Genomic DNA, 15,000 nt, shown 5'->3' with positions numbered 1-15,000 from the left:
ACGAACTCGCAGATCTGCCGTTTTCGGCACGCAGCACTGACCATCATACGACGAAGGACAAATCGCGCTCAAGAGTGTGGGGTCAAGGACCCCCAAAATTACATGTATTTGGCCACGGACCTCCCATCTCAAAATATGTTGTTTAAGGGACCACTCAGAAGCAAATATCTGAGTTACAAATGTTCACTTTTAAAAAAAGATATAGGCCTATTCAAAATATATTTATTTTTTGTTATGATTTTTCAAAAACAGCAGATCTACAAGCTCGCAAGTGCAGCGCTGCGAGCTTGTATATCGGCTATTTTTTCAAGAGTGTGAGAGTGAGTAACAGACAGAAAGAGAGGAGAGAGACAGAGAGACAGACAGAGACAGACAGAGCGTGTGGAGCTGGAGGGATGGGTGGGGTGATAATTCAATGTTTGTCACTGGGATTCTTTGGCGTGACTACCACCACTTCAACATGGCTGACAAACACATAACTCACAAATCAATGGAATATTGTTGCTATGTTGGCCTATGTCTCCACACGGCTCCGCCTGCCAACTGGCACCCGTCGATTCTTCCTCTGTCTCTCTGTCCGTCTGTCCGTCCGTCCGTCTCCCCTTTTTCAACCTCTTCTTTTCTCTCTTTCAGGGAATTATGGGCCTGTTTGTTATACAATTAGCCTGCTGCGATGCGCTTCATGAATAAGCCCTGGAGAGCACGGGCAGTCAATCTCTCTCGCGAGTTTGTGTGTGTGCGCGCACGCGCGTGCGTATGTGTGTGTGTGTGTGTGTGTGTGTGTGTGTGTGTGTGTGTGTGTGTGTGTGTGTGTGTGTGTGTGTGTGTGTGTGTGTGTGTGTGCGTGCGTGCGTGTGTGATTGAATGGAAGGGAGTAACGCGATGTTGTAAAAGTGTCTCCAGTGTGTCTATCGGACCTGGTTCAACCCCCTCCAACATCTCCCACAAACACAAAAGCACATCGTTGCAAACATGTGTCACTATACGGTTACATGTAACCTCCCATCACCAGACTTTCCACCTCTGAGGAGAGCCTGGTATTCGTTCTAAAACTAGCAGTGGTGTAAAGTAACGAAGCACATTTACTTAAGTAATGTACTTAAGTACAATGTTGAGGTAGTTGTAATTTGCTTGAGTATTTCCAATGTTCAAACTTTTAATTCTACTCCACTACTGTACATGCATCTTGAAGCCAAATATTGTACTTTTACTCCTCTACATTTATTTGAAAACTTTAGTAACTAGTTACTTTGCAGATATAAATTATAATATTATAAAACATACATAAACCACTTTAGCCCTATTTTATACCTTGGCTATTTGAAAATAGCCGATCTACAAGCTCACAAGGCGTCGTGACGCGACACGTTGTTTTCAAACATTTTGTACTTTTACTTTTGGTACTTTAAGTACATTTTGATGCCAATACTTTCGTACTTTTACTCAAGTACATTTTGAATTCCGGACTTCTACTTGTAAGGGTGCCCTCACACCAAAATACCTAGAATGGAATCCGCCAATGCATTTCAATAAGAATGGAGCGTATTTTGAAGAAATCCTCTACTGGCAAAATACGCTCCATTCTCATTGAAATGCATTGGCGGATTCCACTCTAGGTATTTTGGTGTGAGGACACCGTAAGGGTGTCCTCACACCAAAATACCTATGAGAGTGGAATCCACGTTCCGCCAATGCATTTCAATGATAAGGGAGCGTTTTTTGCAGAAATCCTCTGCTGGCATGAAACCGCTTCACTCTCATTGAAATGCATTGGCGGAACGTGGATTCCACTCTCATAGGTATTTTGGTCTGAGGGTGCCCTCACAGAGTATTTCTACATTGCAGTATTGATACTTTTACTCAAGTAAAACATGTGAGTAAAACTAGCCGCTTTAGAAAAAACACAAAAAATGCAATTGTGGTTCCAGTCGCTGGTGGCGTACGGTTGTGTTTGTTCCCCACATAGTGCGAGTGCCGCGCTGCGAGCTTGTAGATCTGCTATTTTTGAGAAAAAAAAATTATGAACATTTGTGCAAGTCTTTGGATGTTTTCGACCCGATTCTATAAATGTCTTCTAAATCCTTCATCTAAATCAGTGGTTCTCACACTTTTTCATGTCAAGGAGGACCCCAAAGATTACGGACCCTCATCTCAAAACATGTTATTGTCCCAGCGACCACCCAGAAGCAGAGATTTGAGTTACAAATGTTCGCTTTTAAAAAGATATATTCAAAGATTTGCCAGAAGATTCAAGTTTTTTTCTGAAATTGCAAATATACAAGCTCGAAGCGCTGCACTTGGTGCCGCGCTGTGAGCTTGTAGATCTGCTATTTTTCAATAGTTAAAGCATTAAATAATTCTAGGACTACATGGGTTAAGCTAGGGGAATCACTTTGGAGGTGCACGGCACCAGTCTGGTTCCAGCTTGTGGTTCCGGGCCAACTGATGACTACAACAAACTACAACATGACGTAAAGCTAAACCCGCAAGCAACCCGAAATTGATATTGATCCCAGGCTACACTAAGAACCTCTCGTAAAGGCCTCCTCTGCGTCTGTCATTGATTATGTCAGCTATTGGCTTCCTTAGTCATTAACACGAATCTCTCTCTCTATGCAGATTGAATCTGGATATTGGTTTGTGTTAAATTACTATGTATTTGGGGGAGGACCCCCTTCTGAAAATAGTGGGTGCCAGGGACGCCTCCCCCCCAAACACAATTTGTGTTTTTAAAATGTAAAAAAAAAAGAAAATAGCCTCTCAATGTGTCGCGGCGACATGCTTCCATGCTGGCTTCTATGGAACTAGGGCTGTCACGATTATGACATTTTACATGGCAATTAATTGTCACTCAAATAATTGAGATTAACGATTTAATTGTGTTTTTGTCGTTGACAATTACATTTCTGTTTGGCTTGTAGGCTTTGAAGTTGCACATGGCAGATATGACACATAACCTAAACATACAAAGAAATGAAGGACATATTTCACAACTTTACACTTTAAAAATAACATTGATAGTGGAAATAGCCGATTTACAAGCTCACAACGTGTCACGATGCGACGTGTTGTGAGCTTGTAGATCTGCTATTTCCACTATTTTTTTTAAAGTTTGAACATATATAAACATCTTTCAACATGTAGACAATTATGACAATTATCACAAAATAATTGCAATCATGTCAAATAATTTGCGATTAGACGATTATGTAATAATTGTGACAGCCCTATATGGAACCCAAAAGGCTGAAATCAGTCGTTGGCGACCTGGACCATTAATCGCCTCTTATCAATTAGGTTCCAAGCAAGCTGAGGTTGACACCAAAGCTAACCGATTCATCCGAAAGAATCGTCACAAAGGGACAGGGGCGGCCGAGGGTTGGACGAAAGAATCTGGGATTCAACCTGTGATGTAATCTGAGATGCTGGGAAAATTGTTATGTGAGAGTCAGGAATTCAATGAGGTTTCTGGCCCAGGAGTTCTCCTATCGATTCAAGCGGGACCTGGCGTGACGTCCTGTCTTGAGTGTGCTTTTGGAGCCAAATGGACCTGTAGGGAGTCGGGACGGGGTCCATTTGGTTCCACTTAATACTGACGATTTTATGGTTATGGATTTGGCTCCCAGGCAGCGATAAAACAAAATCATATCAAATGTGGTTTTGTGGTCTAAGATATTGGTTCCCAAACACTGGGGAGGGACCCATTTGTGGGTCGCAGACAGAGTTTTTATTAAAAAATATATTAAAAAAATTATAAATAAAATAAAAATCTAAGAAATTTCATAAATTAGAAAACAAATGCTTAAGAAGTAGTGAAAATAGACAATCTACAAGCTCACAATGTGGCGCGAATCGGACACATTGTGACTCGTGAGCTTGTAGAGTTGCTATTTTCACTAGTTTGGGTCACGGGCAAACGTCTAATCTCTCTTTTGGGTCACGAGCTAAACAGTTGGTCTAATGCATTATCAAACAGGGGGATCCTTTCAATGAAAAAGACTGAGAATCACTGATTTAGCACTCTCCTACGCAGAGGAGTTAAACGTTGCTATGGCAACCGGATACATTGAGGTTGGGAGGTTCAATCTGTGCGACGCTAAAGAAGAGCATTCATGTCTTTCAGAAAACACGTTCAGGTGCTTGGGAAATGGCATTGTTGTGCGACCACAAAAAAAAAACTAACAGACAAAGAAATATCTTCCGTGGACAACAGCTTTGCTGTGGCAACAGTGATCTGAAATAAATGCCCCTTGTCTTTGTCTGTTTCTTTCCCACGTGTTAAAGAGTTGCGGTATGTGTGACAGTATCAGATGGAGCACGTAACAATGAGCAGCGTAATCACATTAAGTTAGGGGGGGGAAGTCATGTTACATTTAATGAGCCCCACCCTGACGCTCGGCTCGTTAGCTCAGGCTGCGCTGTGTGTTCACACTGCATGGCAGAACATAGTTCACATTCTTTTTGGCCAAGGGCAGGGACGTGCTGGCCATTGGGAAAAGCGGGACAACTCCCGAACGGCCGGTTCATTCCTGTCCGGTCCAGGCCGGCCACTAGGAAAAAAATAAAAATAAAATGTCGGCCTTCGTTCCATTTTGGGGGCTGACCGGCCAACAAAGTAAATTGTCACTGTCGGCCAGAAACCTCGTATCTCCAAGTTTCAAATGTGTACATTTTTTCGCAAAGCTGGTTTTCCCAGATACAAGGTACAAAAGTAGTGAAGATCGGCTGTTTTCACTAGTTTAAATAATTTTTTCAATGATAAATACAAAACAAACAATTTTGGACAATGAAATATAGGCCTAACTCATGTAATTGGCCCACTGGCTTGTCACTTGTCATGAGAGAGATCTATCTGTAGCGCGCAATGAGGGCTTCTACAACTCTTTTTCCCGGGCTGAATCAGGGGCCCAGCACGTCCCTGGCCAAGGGTCTTCAACAGGGGGTCCGGGACCCCTAGGGGTCCTCAGAGTTACTACAGGGGGTACTCCAAATCTTTGTGTGATAGAAGCTTTTTTTCCTACTTTTTTATATTAATCACTTGAATTATCGAATTATTCCATATTCTGATAACTTTAGCCAAAAACAGCAGATCTACAAGCTCACAACGCCTCACGCTGCGAGGCGTTGTGAGCTTGTAGATCGGCTATTTTCTGCAAAGAGGTTTGCTGTAGAGGGGAAAAAGAGCAGACCAAGTACAGAGTGAAAAGCCAAGTTTATTAAGTGTTGACGGTTCAGGTTAAATATCATTTTTTTTAATTTTTTTTACATGAATCCAAAATACACTGATGATTGTGATGTCAAACGATAAACTATATGGTATCTACGAGTTGTGGGGGGTCCCTGCTTCATCTCTCTCTCGACTAAGGGGTCCCTTGGCCTGAAAACGTTCAAGACCCCTATCCACATCCGGATTTCTTTTAAGTCTGAACAGCTATAGAAACACATGGAAACAGTTTTGTCTGAAATTGTCTGAAATTAAAAATGCGATTCTGATTTCTGATTTCTAAAAATGTGTCTCAATCCGGACGCTCAACCTCGCCACAACCTCACCACGACCTCAAACAAGTCCAACAAGCGACTCAAACTGTTGCTTTAGAGCTGAGTTTCTCAAAAATGACCCCCAACTGAAAACAATGTGTGCCAGCTAGGGATGAAGATCCATTGATCGAAACGTTGACGAGTAATAAACTTTTTTGGAGCGTAACCAGTGTGCAGACTCTACTTCTTTCTGCCAGCTAGGGACCCCCATGCAAGAGTTGTTTCAAAAACAGGCACCTAGGCCGTGGGTTCGAGTCCCGATCCCCACGATCTTTGCTGCGTGCCAACCCCCCATCTCTCTCCCCATTTCCTGTCAACCTACTGTATACATATCAATAGAGGCATAAAAAGCCCACTCAAACTGAAGCATGCTTAAAAAAAGCAAACGTACTTCAGAAACTAGACTGCACTCTGTTATGTGTGTGTGTGTGTGTGTGTGTGTGTGTGTGTGTGTGTGTGTGTGTGTGTGTGTGTGTGTGTGTGTGTGTGTGTGTGTGTGTGTGTGTGTGTGTGTGTGCGCGTGCGTGCGCGTGCGTGCGTGCGTGCGTGCATTGTGAACCTTCCAGGAGAACTTCAACCTCTACTACCACGAGTCCAAAGCCCATAAAACCACGACCTGCAGGCTGCAACTACCAACATTTTGGCACAACAAACATGCACCAAAGTCGCTTAATACAGTGGTTCTAAACCTGTGGGTCGAGACCCCCAGGGTGTTCCCCAAATGATTTTGGGGGGTCCCCAGATGATTTGCTTAATGTGCAACACTGTTTTCTCACTCAACAGTAAACAAACCAACATAAAGTACTTGGTAGCACTTGATAGAGGGTATCTGCACATTTCTATAGTATCAATTTAAGGACTTTTAATACCTCTAAGGTCGCGACCCGGGGGTGTCCCCAGTTACAATATGATCATTTTGGGGGTTGCGGCCTGAAAAGGTTGAGAACCACTGGCTTAATATAACAAGCAGACTTGGAAAAGCTGATCCGAACAAAGTGGAATTTCTTTCCACATGGCATGATCTTACCTTGACAGAGTCCGCCCTGGTCCTCGTACCCGGGGCTGCAGAGACAGCCTCCGATGGGCACCAGCCACTCTCCGTCGGCGCCACAGTACATCTTGGGCTCCTCCCTCTCCTCCGACCGGTTGACGCAGGAGCCCCGCACCTCCACCAGCGAGGAGGTGTCTGCGCCCGTCACGGTGTCGGGGAACGTGGCCAGGTTGCGCACGGTGAGCGGGCAGGTCTTGTAGAAGACGCGCACGGACACCAGGGCGATGCACGCGCCCACGTCCTGGAAGGCCAGGTAGAAGCCCTTCCGGGTCGCGACCTTGACGTCCCGCACCTCCGTGTTGAGCTTCATGATGCGGTCGCCCACGTCCACCTGCGGGCAGGGGGCCGGCGACGTCATGGATGCACACACACACACACACACACACACACACACACACACACACACACACACACACACAGGCAAGTCAGCGGTGGAAAGTGACAAAAATTGCTGTCTTGAGCTTGGAGATCGGCTATTTTCACTATTTTGTGCCCCGGGAAAGACATACTTTGTCTCTTTTGGGTCTCCAGCTAAAACACAGATAGTATATCTCCTGCTATATTGCACCTCATGCTAACCTCATACTGTACTCAATGGATATGCTGCTATGTGTAAATATGGATGCCGCTTGAAAGGAATTTCACCCACATTTTACACCGTATTTTTATTAGACAAAAGTGGAGTAAAAGTACAGTCAATACATTAAATGAATGTAGTACAGTACAAGTACAGTTAAACACCCTGCCTAAAAGGAGCATCCCAAATAAGTCATTTTACGGTCTTTTTTTACGTCAGAAGTCCTTGGTATTCAACTCATGGATAACTCTACTCACTCTGCATCTCATTGGTAGGCTGTGGTCAGTTCGGACACCTGCCTACCAGTGTTGTATTGGCGATACAGAAACTCTTCCGTAAAGTTAGGCCAACTGATGAGGTCACTGGTAGGCAGGTTTTACAGCCACCATGTGAGACGTAGAGAAACTAGACATGAATGTAGCCATCTTATAATGAGAATTAGTGACAACCAATTCCACGAAGATAAGGTTGAAAATGGGCAAAGTTACTTGAATATGTCAATGTTTCAATCCTTTACTTTAGTGTAAAGTACTAGTTACTGAATTTCCCCCTTGGGATAATAAAGGTATCTATCTATAAAAGTTACTTTGGCACTATTTTATACAGAAGTTCCACAAGCCCACAGTGTGTTGCGATGATGTGACATGTTGTGAGCTTGCAGATCTGCTATTTTGAAAACCTTTGAAACACCTTGTGAAATGGGACATTCTGCATAATGAGTACTTTTCTTTTTTTCCCTCCCAACTTCCTCCACTCGTGATGTCATGACTTTTCAGACCCTAACAGCTGCTTTTTCAGCGGCTGTTCATCTCATATCGTGTTGTCCAGATATGGGCTAAAATGTAAATTATCTCAGTTGTCCCTAACAGCATAAATACTAACTTATGTGTCACTTTTCAAAACTACTGTTAACAAACACTGTTGTAAAATGAGAAACTCAAACACCAACTGTACGACACAATAAAATCCCACTCTGATACAGTGACACCATAAGCCAGGAGCCGTAAATTGTGAGAAAGGGGAATATAAAAACTAAGAAAACCGATACAACCATAAAAAGGAGCAGTCTAGAAATGGCTGCTTTAAGAACTACTTTTCAAAGATGACACTGATTTATGGGAGCTGCAGCCGAGTGAAAACGGATTTAGTTCAAATTCATTCAGTTCACTGGCTCTCTCCCCTGGTCTGTTTTTATTTATTTCACCCATGTGATTTCCATTAAAACCCAACCCCAACACAGTGAAAAGCCTCAGTGTTCATTGGAAACTCTGGCTAGTGCGCAAAACGCAACCAAATGGTCCCTTTGAGGGTCCATTAGGTTACATTTACTCACTACCCAGTGTTTAAAAAGAACACCCAGGTTTTTTTTTCTTTTTTTTTTGCGCTAAAACAAAAAAACGTTGCCTGCCGCAGTATTTGCATGAGTGGCAAAGGGAGTGGTTGCTCACTGCCTGCCTTCTTGCTTGTGCCATAGTGGGGTTGCATAAGGACAGAGCACTGAGTCACAAGCGGATGACTAAGTTCCCTATAAGTTGTTTGCAAAGATTTTGCCCTTGGACCAACCCCTTGTTACATGTGATACAAAACATTTATGTTGTATTGTTCTGTTTATTGCGACCGTCAGGTCGCAGTTATTATCAAAACCTCCACCGGCTGTCTGTCTGACCCTCCGTCAGTCCCTGCGTCTGTCCGTCACGTCATGTCACACTTTTGGCCCTACTCACACTCCTTGGCTGGAAAACCACAACCTCGCCCCTGATTTCTCACATGCCCCTCTTCTTGCGCCACCATGAGGTTGCATGCGACCTGACGGTCACTTATCTTCCGATTAGGAAGTCTTACTGGTTGTATATATATATTTGTGTTAACACAATCACCACCAGGTATTAATTAATTAATTCATCCGTGACTGCCAGATTTTCCCAGTGTTTTTTACCGTATTTTTGCCGGCAAAATGGTAAATGGTGCATTTATATAGCGCTTTTATCCAAAGCACTTCACAATATGCATTACATTCACATGCACATTCATACACCGGTGGCAGTGGAAACCATGCAAGGCACCAACCAGCTCACCGGGAGCAACTCAGGGTTCAGTGCCTTGCCCAAGGACACTTCGACATGTAGACAAGAGTAGCCAGGATTTGAACCTCCGACCAATGAATCATTGGCCAACCCACCCAACAGGAACGCACCATGTGGCCAGGATTTAAACCAGTACAGTAAGACTCCCTAATCGGGATATAAGTGACCGTCAGGTTGCATACACACATTTTAGAAGGCAATCGTAGCCAATCAGGAGGGAATATGGGATAGGGGACAGATCCATATTGATGACATTAGAGATACTGTGTACCGCTTTGTGTGATTTTAGGCCAAAATATGTAGGAGCAGTGTCCAACGTTCTTTAGTTAGGGTCCGTAGAGGAAAAAAAAGCTTGTTTAGACCATAAAACATGAGCCCATGTCTTCTGGGATTTGTAGTCCTGGATCGCTTACGGTTTGCGGGAGAGCGTGTTTTCAGCGAATCACTGAAAAGCATCTCAAGAGTCTCATCCTTCTAATAAAGGTGTATCAATACAAGCTGAGACCCCCCACACACTATACACTCATTGTATGACAGATAACGAAAACAGCTGAGCTTGCAAGCTCAAAGCCTGTAGATCTGCCATTTCAAAGAAATGCTGCTGATGATGAATATTTCTGACTATTTTTTGACAATATAATAACGTAGCAGAGTGACTCACAACCTCAGCCTGAAGCCATAAAAGTGGAATAACTCCCCAGAGCCATATGGAATTGCTTTTGGCTTAGTGGTTAAGATGTTTCCACGCGGGAGACCCGGGTTCGAATCCTGGGTGTTAGAAAAACATGCCAGACATTATTCCCTGGTGTTCCCCATGCGCATCAACCCCCATCTATGGACACTGAGATGTGGGCGTGGCCAAGCAAAAATGGGTCCGGAAATACATGGGAAAACAGAAAACGATTGGATAAAAAGGCTTCTTATTAACTTTTTCGCCGCCGTTGACAGTCCTCACCGTCATTGAAAGGGTTAATACCATGGCGCCGTTGACGGTGAGGACTGTGAATCTTACTGTATATACAGTAAAGATATTATTACTTACTTAATGTCGCTCCGGTCCCGCTCGCATCGGTAATGTCGGCGATTTGTTTACAACGCACGTTGGGCGTGCACGCGAAGTGAAGCTCCTCAATGTTAAGTCAATGGAGAGGCCCATAAAGAAACTTCATTTAAACAAAATAGCCATTTTGAGACATTTTGCAGCAGATCTAAATGTAAACAAGGCACAAGGCAGGGCGCAGCCATCTTCCCTCTTCTTGTCCCACACTGTCATGTGACTAGATGACGTAATCGTTGCCGTCAAGTGATAATCCAAAAAAACAAAAACAACCCCCTTCCAGCCCTTCAAAATAATAGCGGCGGCCTATGGAGGAAACCACGTGGCACCGAGGCACCAAGCAACCTTCAGATTAAGAGGCAGTAGATGTGTTAAAGAACACAGAGGATACGGTAATTATAGAAAGCCGTACCGTATTTAGACAGGTGTGAGACTTTATTGACACATTGGCTGTTGTTTATCGCCAATAGAACATTAGCGATCCTACGTGCGCCCGTCACACAGGCCGAGTCCTGCACGCACATCGCGCGCACACACGCCCCGGTGAGTTCCATTAACCCTATCATGGCGTCCCATGTGTTAAGCACTTTGTTTGTGAAATCTGAATGTTGGTGTAGTTGTAGGGGGCTAAATAAGTCACTCTGCCCGAACCCAAGTAAACCCGGGAACATGACGGTCAGGGCTAGGTCTCTACGACCACGCGTGAGCTACGAAGGGCTAAAATCGCACATTTTTCAGGCCTACAGAGCAGGAGCAGGAAGAAGCTAAGGCCTGATGATGTCCTCTACCTGAGTGAAGAAAAGGCCTGGCCTGCGTCAACAGTTCTCTACCTGTGTGAAGCTCTCGTCAGCAGCCACGGTGTCCACCTTGGTGAAGCTGCTCTCCTTGATGAAGCTCTCTCTGTCGTCGTTGGACTCGTGGTAGTAGAGGTTGAAGGTCTCCTGGAAGGTTCACAATGCACAGACAGAGACAGAGACAGAGACAGAGACAGAGACAGAGACAGAGACAGAGAGAATAAAGAATCAACGGCATATATCATACAACAAAGTATTATTCCTGTTTGGGAATTGGTTCTCTGCATTTTTTCCAGTGGTATAAAGTAAGATTTTTAGTATTTTTTACTTAATCTACTCCACTATATCTCAGAGGCAAATATTGTACTTTTCCTTTGCAATTATTTCAAAACTTTAGTTACTAGTTACTTACTTATATACATTTCGGCCATTTGAAAATTGCCGATCTACAAGCTCACAATGCCTTGTGAGAGAATTGATGCATTGAGCGATTGTGAAATGGAACATTCTGCTTAATGAGTACTTTATGCAACACATGCTCGTGCATGTGTTTCACCCCGCCTGCAGTTCCAGCTTTGGCCAGTAGTATTTACAAGCAGTTCTGGGGGCTTGGCTATTAGTAGCCATGTTCAGCCGTGCTGGGGGATAATAACTCCAGCTCTGATGCTAGCACCTGTGAGTCAAGGACACTGGCAGGCAGGAGTTTGTCCCTAAAACGTGCATGTCTTTTTAGTCTGGGAGGAAACCCAGATGGGAACAAAACAAAGCGACAACATTGAACCCACAACCCTGTCACTGTGAGCCGACAGTGTTGAACCACTGAGCTACTGAGCCAAAGTCACTGCTCATGGAAATAGAATATTGTTGCTGTTTGGGTGGAAACTGTGAATGTTACCTTCGATGAAATGGAGGGAAAAGAAATACACTGTGATCCAATGTAGCTATTATTTAGTGACAAGCTCTTGTGCTATTGCACTTTCATGTTGAAAATGTTTTAAAGCATTGCGGGAAGGCTGGATATTTTCTCACCTTTTTGTACAACAAAGTATAGGGCATACATTTTCAAATAGATTTACACAAAAAAGTTGAAATATGGAGATACATGGTCTCTGCCCAACAACAATATATGTCGTCGTTGTCGGGGGGAAACCTTGTATGTCCAAAACCGTTCGTTTTGTATTTATCTTTTGAAAAACTATTTAAACTAGTAAAAATAGCTGATCTACAAGCACACAACGCCTCGCAGTTTTGTGCCACAGTCTTGTATGATGAGGCAGGGCTTTACTTTGAGCGAAAGAAACGTACACATCTGAAACTTGGGAGATAGGAGGTTTCTGCCCGACAGTGAGGCTACCGGTATATAGTCCATGGGCCATATGAGATGTCGCTCTCCGAAAGATGGCAAAGGTTACTTGCATTTGCATTTTGGAAAAGCTCTATATCTGTAGATTATATTTTGGTATGATAACCCTTTCTGAGACACAGCTAAATTGGTGTTATCAGCCACTAGATTTGGTGTTCCATTAACTTTACTATACTACAGGAAAAAAATGCTAAAAATGAATCTGCTTTAAGTAGCATACTGTATAAGGGGTCAAACTAGGGATTCTGAATCAATTGCAAGCATTTGAAAAACATTCCATGGGCTAAAACGTCCCCCACAAAACTGTGAAATCAGCACTAAACCATAGTCCGTTTTTAGCCCAAGGAATGTTTTTCGTACAAAACAGATGCTTGCAATGGATTCAGAATCATGAAAAAACCCTAGTTTGACCCCTCATATGCTACTTAAAGCAGATAACATTTTTGCATTTTTTTCCTGTATAGTAAAGTTAATGGGACACCAACTCTAGTGGCTGATAACACCAATTTAGCTGGGTTATCATAACAAAATATAATCTACAGATATAGAGCTTTTCAAAAATGCATAGTAACCTTTGCCATCTTTTGGAGAGCGACATCTCGTATGGCCCATGGACTAATATAGCTGTCCTAGCACATAAGGTTGTGGGGGGGTACCTACCTTGCAGGTGCCGGTGACCCCGGGCAGGCTGTTACAGTCTCTCAGGGTGAACTTGACTTCCACGTAGACGCGCTGCGCTCCGGAGCGCGGGATCCAGTCCGTCCTCAGCCAGTTGTTCTGGCTGGGCTCCAGGACGTTGCACACCTGGTACGTCCTGATGGGGATATTCTTCTCATCCATAATGCTCACCTCCTCCCACTGGGAACACCAACGTGCACGCGCGCACAAAAACACGTGCAACACGTGCACACGCACACACACACACACACACACACACACACACACACACACACACACACACACACACACACACACACACACATACACACACACACACACACACACGGTGAAAGGGAGAAGTAGGACCTTGAGAGGCCGAATCAGACAACTATTACCACGATCTTGGAATTCTGCGGAGAGTCTGTAACCACGCCCCCTGAAAGCCACGAATTTCATAATTTCCGTAAAGAAAACTGTATTTTAAAATGTCTTTAAAATATATATTGCTTTACATTTCAGTTTCTGCTAAGCAGCAACATACATTTTATTTTTTTCGGCTTTTATGCCTTTATGGACAGTAGGCTGACAGGAAATGGGGGAGATGGGGAGTCGAACCCGCGACACGCTGACAGTCAGGCTGCACCGAGTTTTTTAGTTTTTTTTTTTTTCGTATCGATTACTCACCTCATGGAGAATATCCAAGAATTCAAGTATGTGAGTAATCAATAGAAGCAAAGTCATGTTGGGGGTGAACTATCCCGTTAATGGGTTAAGAAAACACTATCATGCAGGAGATAGAGCCATCATTTATTTTATTCTCGTCAGTACAAATGTCTGCAGAACCCGGAGGCTGTGCAGATGCCAGAGGGCATCTCATCAGGCACAGCGGGACAAACATCTACATTCCATCTATCCCAATGCCTGCCCTTCATGCCTGCTCTAGCTCAGCCTCAGCCCATCCCAACCTGCGCTGGATCTGGGCCCACTTGAAAATCTGTGTTTTAGTGTTCGCTGCCCACCCATCATCTGACCACTTAACTCTTATTGTGCCGATCCCGAACTAGTTTGGCTTTATTTGGACCTTATTAACGTTCGGGGTGCCGATCCCGAACTAGTTCGGCTTTTTTTTCCAGAGGCCTTACCGAAGCACCGGGCTAAATTTTCGAGCCGGGCCGCCGGCCGTCATCTGTTTACACGGCCCGCGAGAGCGTCGCGCCGCCGATATTTCCCATCCACTCCAATGCAATCCAGGATCTTTAGAGCTCATTTTCATATCTATGAGGTGTGCAAGGTTTAATCAAGGCTAAATCACCGAAAATAGGGCTTCTAAAATGCTTGGTAGCCAATAGCTAACTTCATCCTGTTCCTGTTCATGCACAAAGGAAAGTGTTCAGGCGCGTCATGGCTGCGCACGGCTTGTGCATATACAGCGTATGTATATGGTGGATTCTATGGCCATTGGGCGCCCTCTAGTGGTGATTCTGGGCACTGAAAGAGTTAACACACCGCAGCAGCCGCATGCGTTTTCAAGATTTTAAATGTTTATGTGATTTAAGATGACACCATTTCTGTCAACTCACTCTCGGAGGAGGGCTGCAGTTCTGAATCTGAAAATCGGTAAGCAGCAGGTTTGGTCATTTCCAGGGATAAAAAGTGGGGACATTTTTATTCTACTAGCTTAGAATCAATGATGATGTCAGTGGTAGGCATGTTTCTGAAATGGGTAAAGTAGTAAAGCCTTGCAGAGCCATGAGGCCCATAGGACAGGAGGAGCCTATCTCCTGTTTCAGTAGCGTGAGGCAGCTTGATGTCCAAGTACACCCCCTGGACATGACACTATTATGTCACAGGGACTTATACCCCCAATTCAACCCTT

The 15,000-nt window shown here is 44.1% G+C and overlaps 2 protein-coding genes across 5 annotated transcripts in view; one reads left to right on the top strand and one right to left on the bottom strand.

The window, feature by feature from the left end:
• The window catches only part of LOC308285974 (histone H1-like), a gene marked incomplete at both ends in the record, with an annotated part of 402,459 nt that overhangs the window by 316,098 nt on the left and 71,361 nt on the right, over positions 1 to 15,000 (top strand). The window lies entirely within an intron of this gene.
• Positions 1 to 15,000, bottom strand: part of LOC308286062 (ephrin type-A receptor 4-like) — a gene marked incomplete at both ends in the record, with an annotated part of 87,272 nt that overhangs the window by 66,930 nt on the left and 5,342 nt on the right. Inside the window, 3 exons of the mRNA XM_080727023.1 lie at positions 6,566 to 6,920; positions 11,138 to 11,248; positions 13,125 to 13,322. Coding sequence (XP_080583149.1) covers positions 6,566 to 6,920; positions 11,138 to 11,248; positions 13,125 to 13,322 — 664 coding nt within the window. The remainder of the gene's footprint in view (positions 1 to 6,565; positions 6,921 to 11,137; positions 11,249 to 13,124; positions 13,323 to 15,000) is intronic.

This window comes from Nannobrachium achirus (genome assembly GCF_963921795.1).
Source record: "Nannobrachium achirus genome assembly, chromosome: 5".
NCBI classification, from domain to species: Eukaryota; Metazoa; Chordata; class Actinopteri; order Myctophiformes; family Myctophidae; genus Nannobrachium; species Nannobrachium achirus.
The sequence above is the reverse complement of the archived record's forward strand: the minus strand, read 5'-3'. Positions and strand labels throughout refer to the sequence as shown.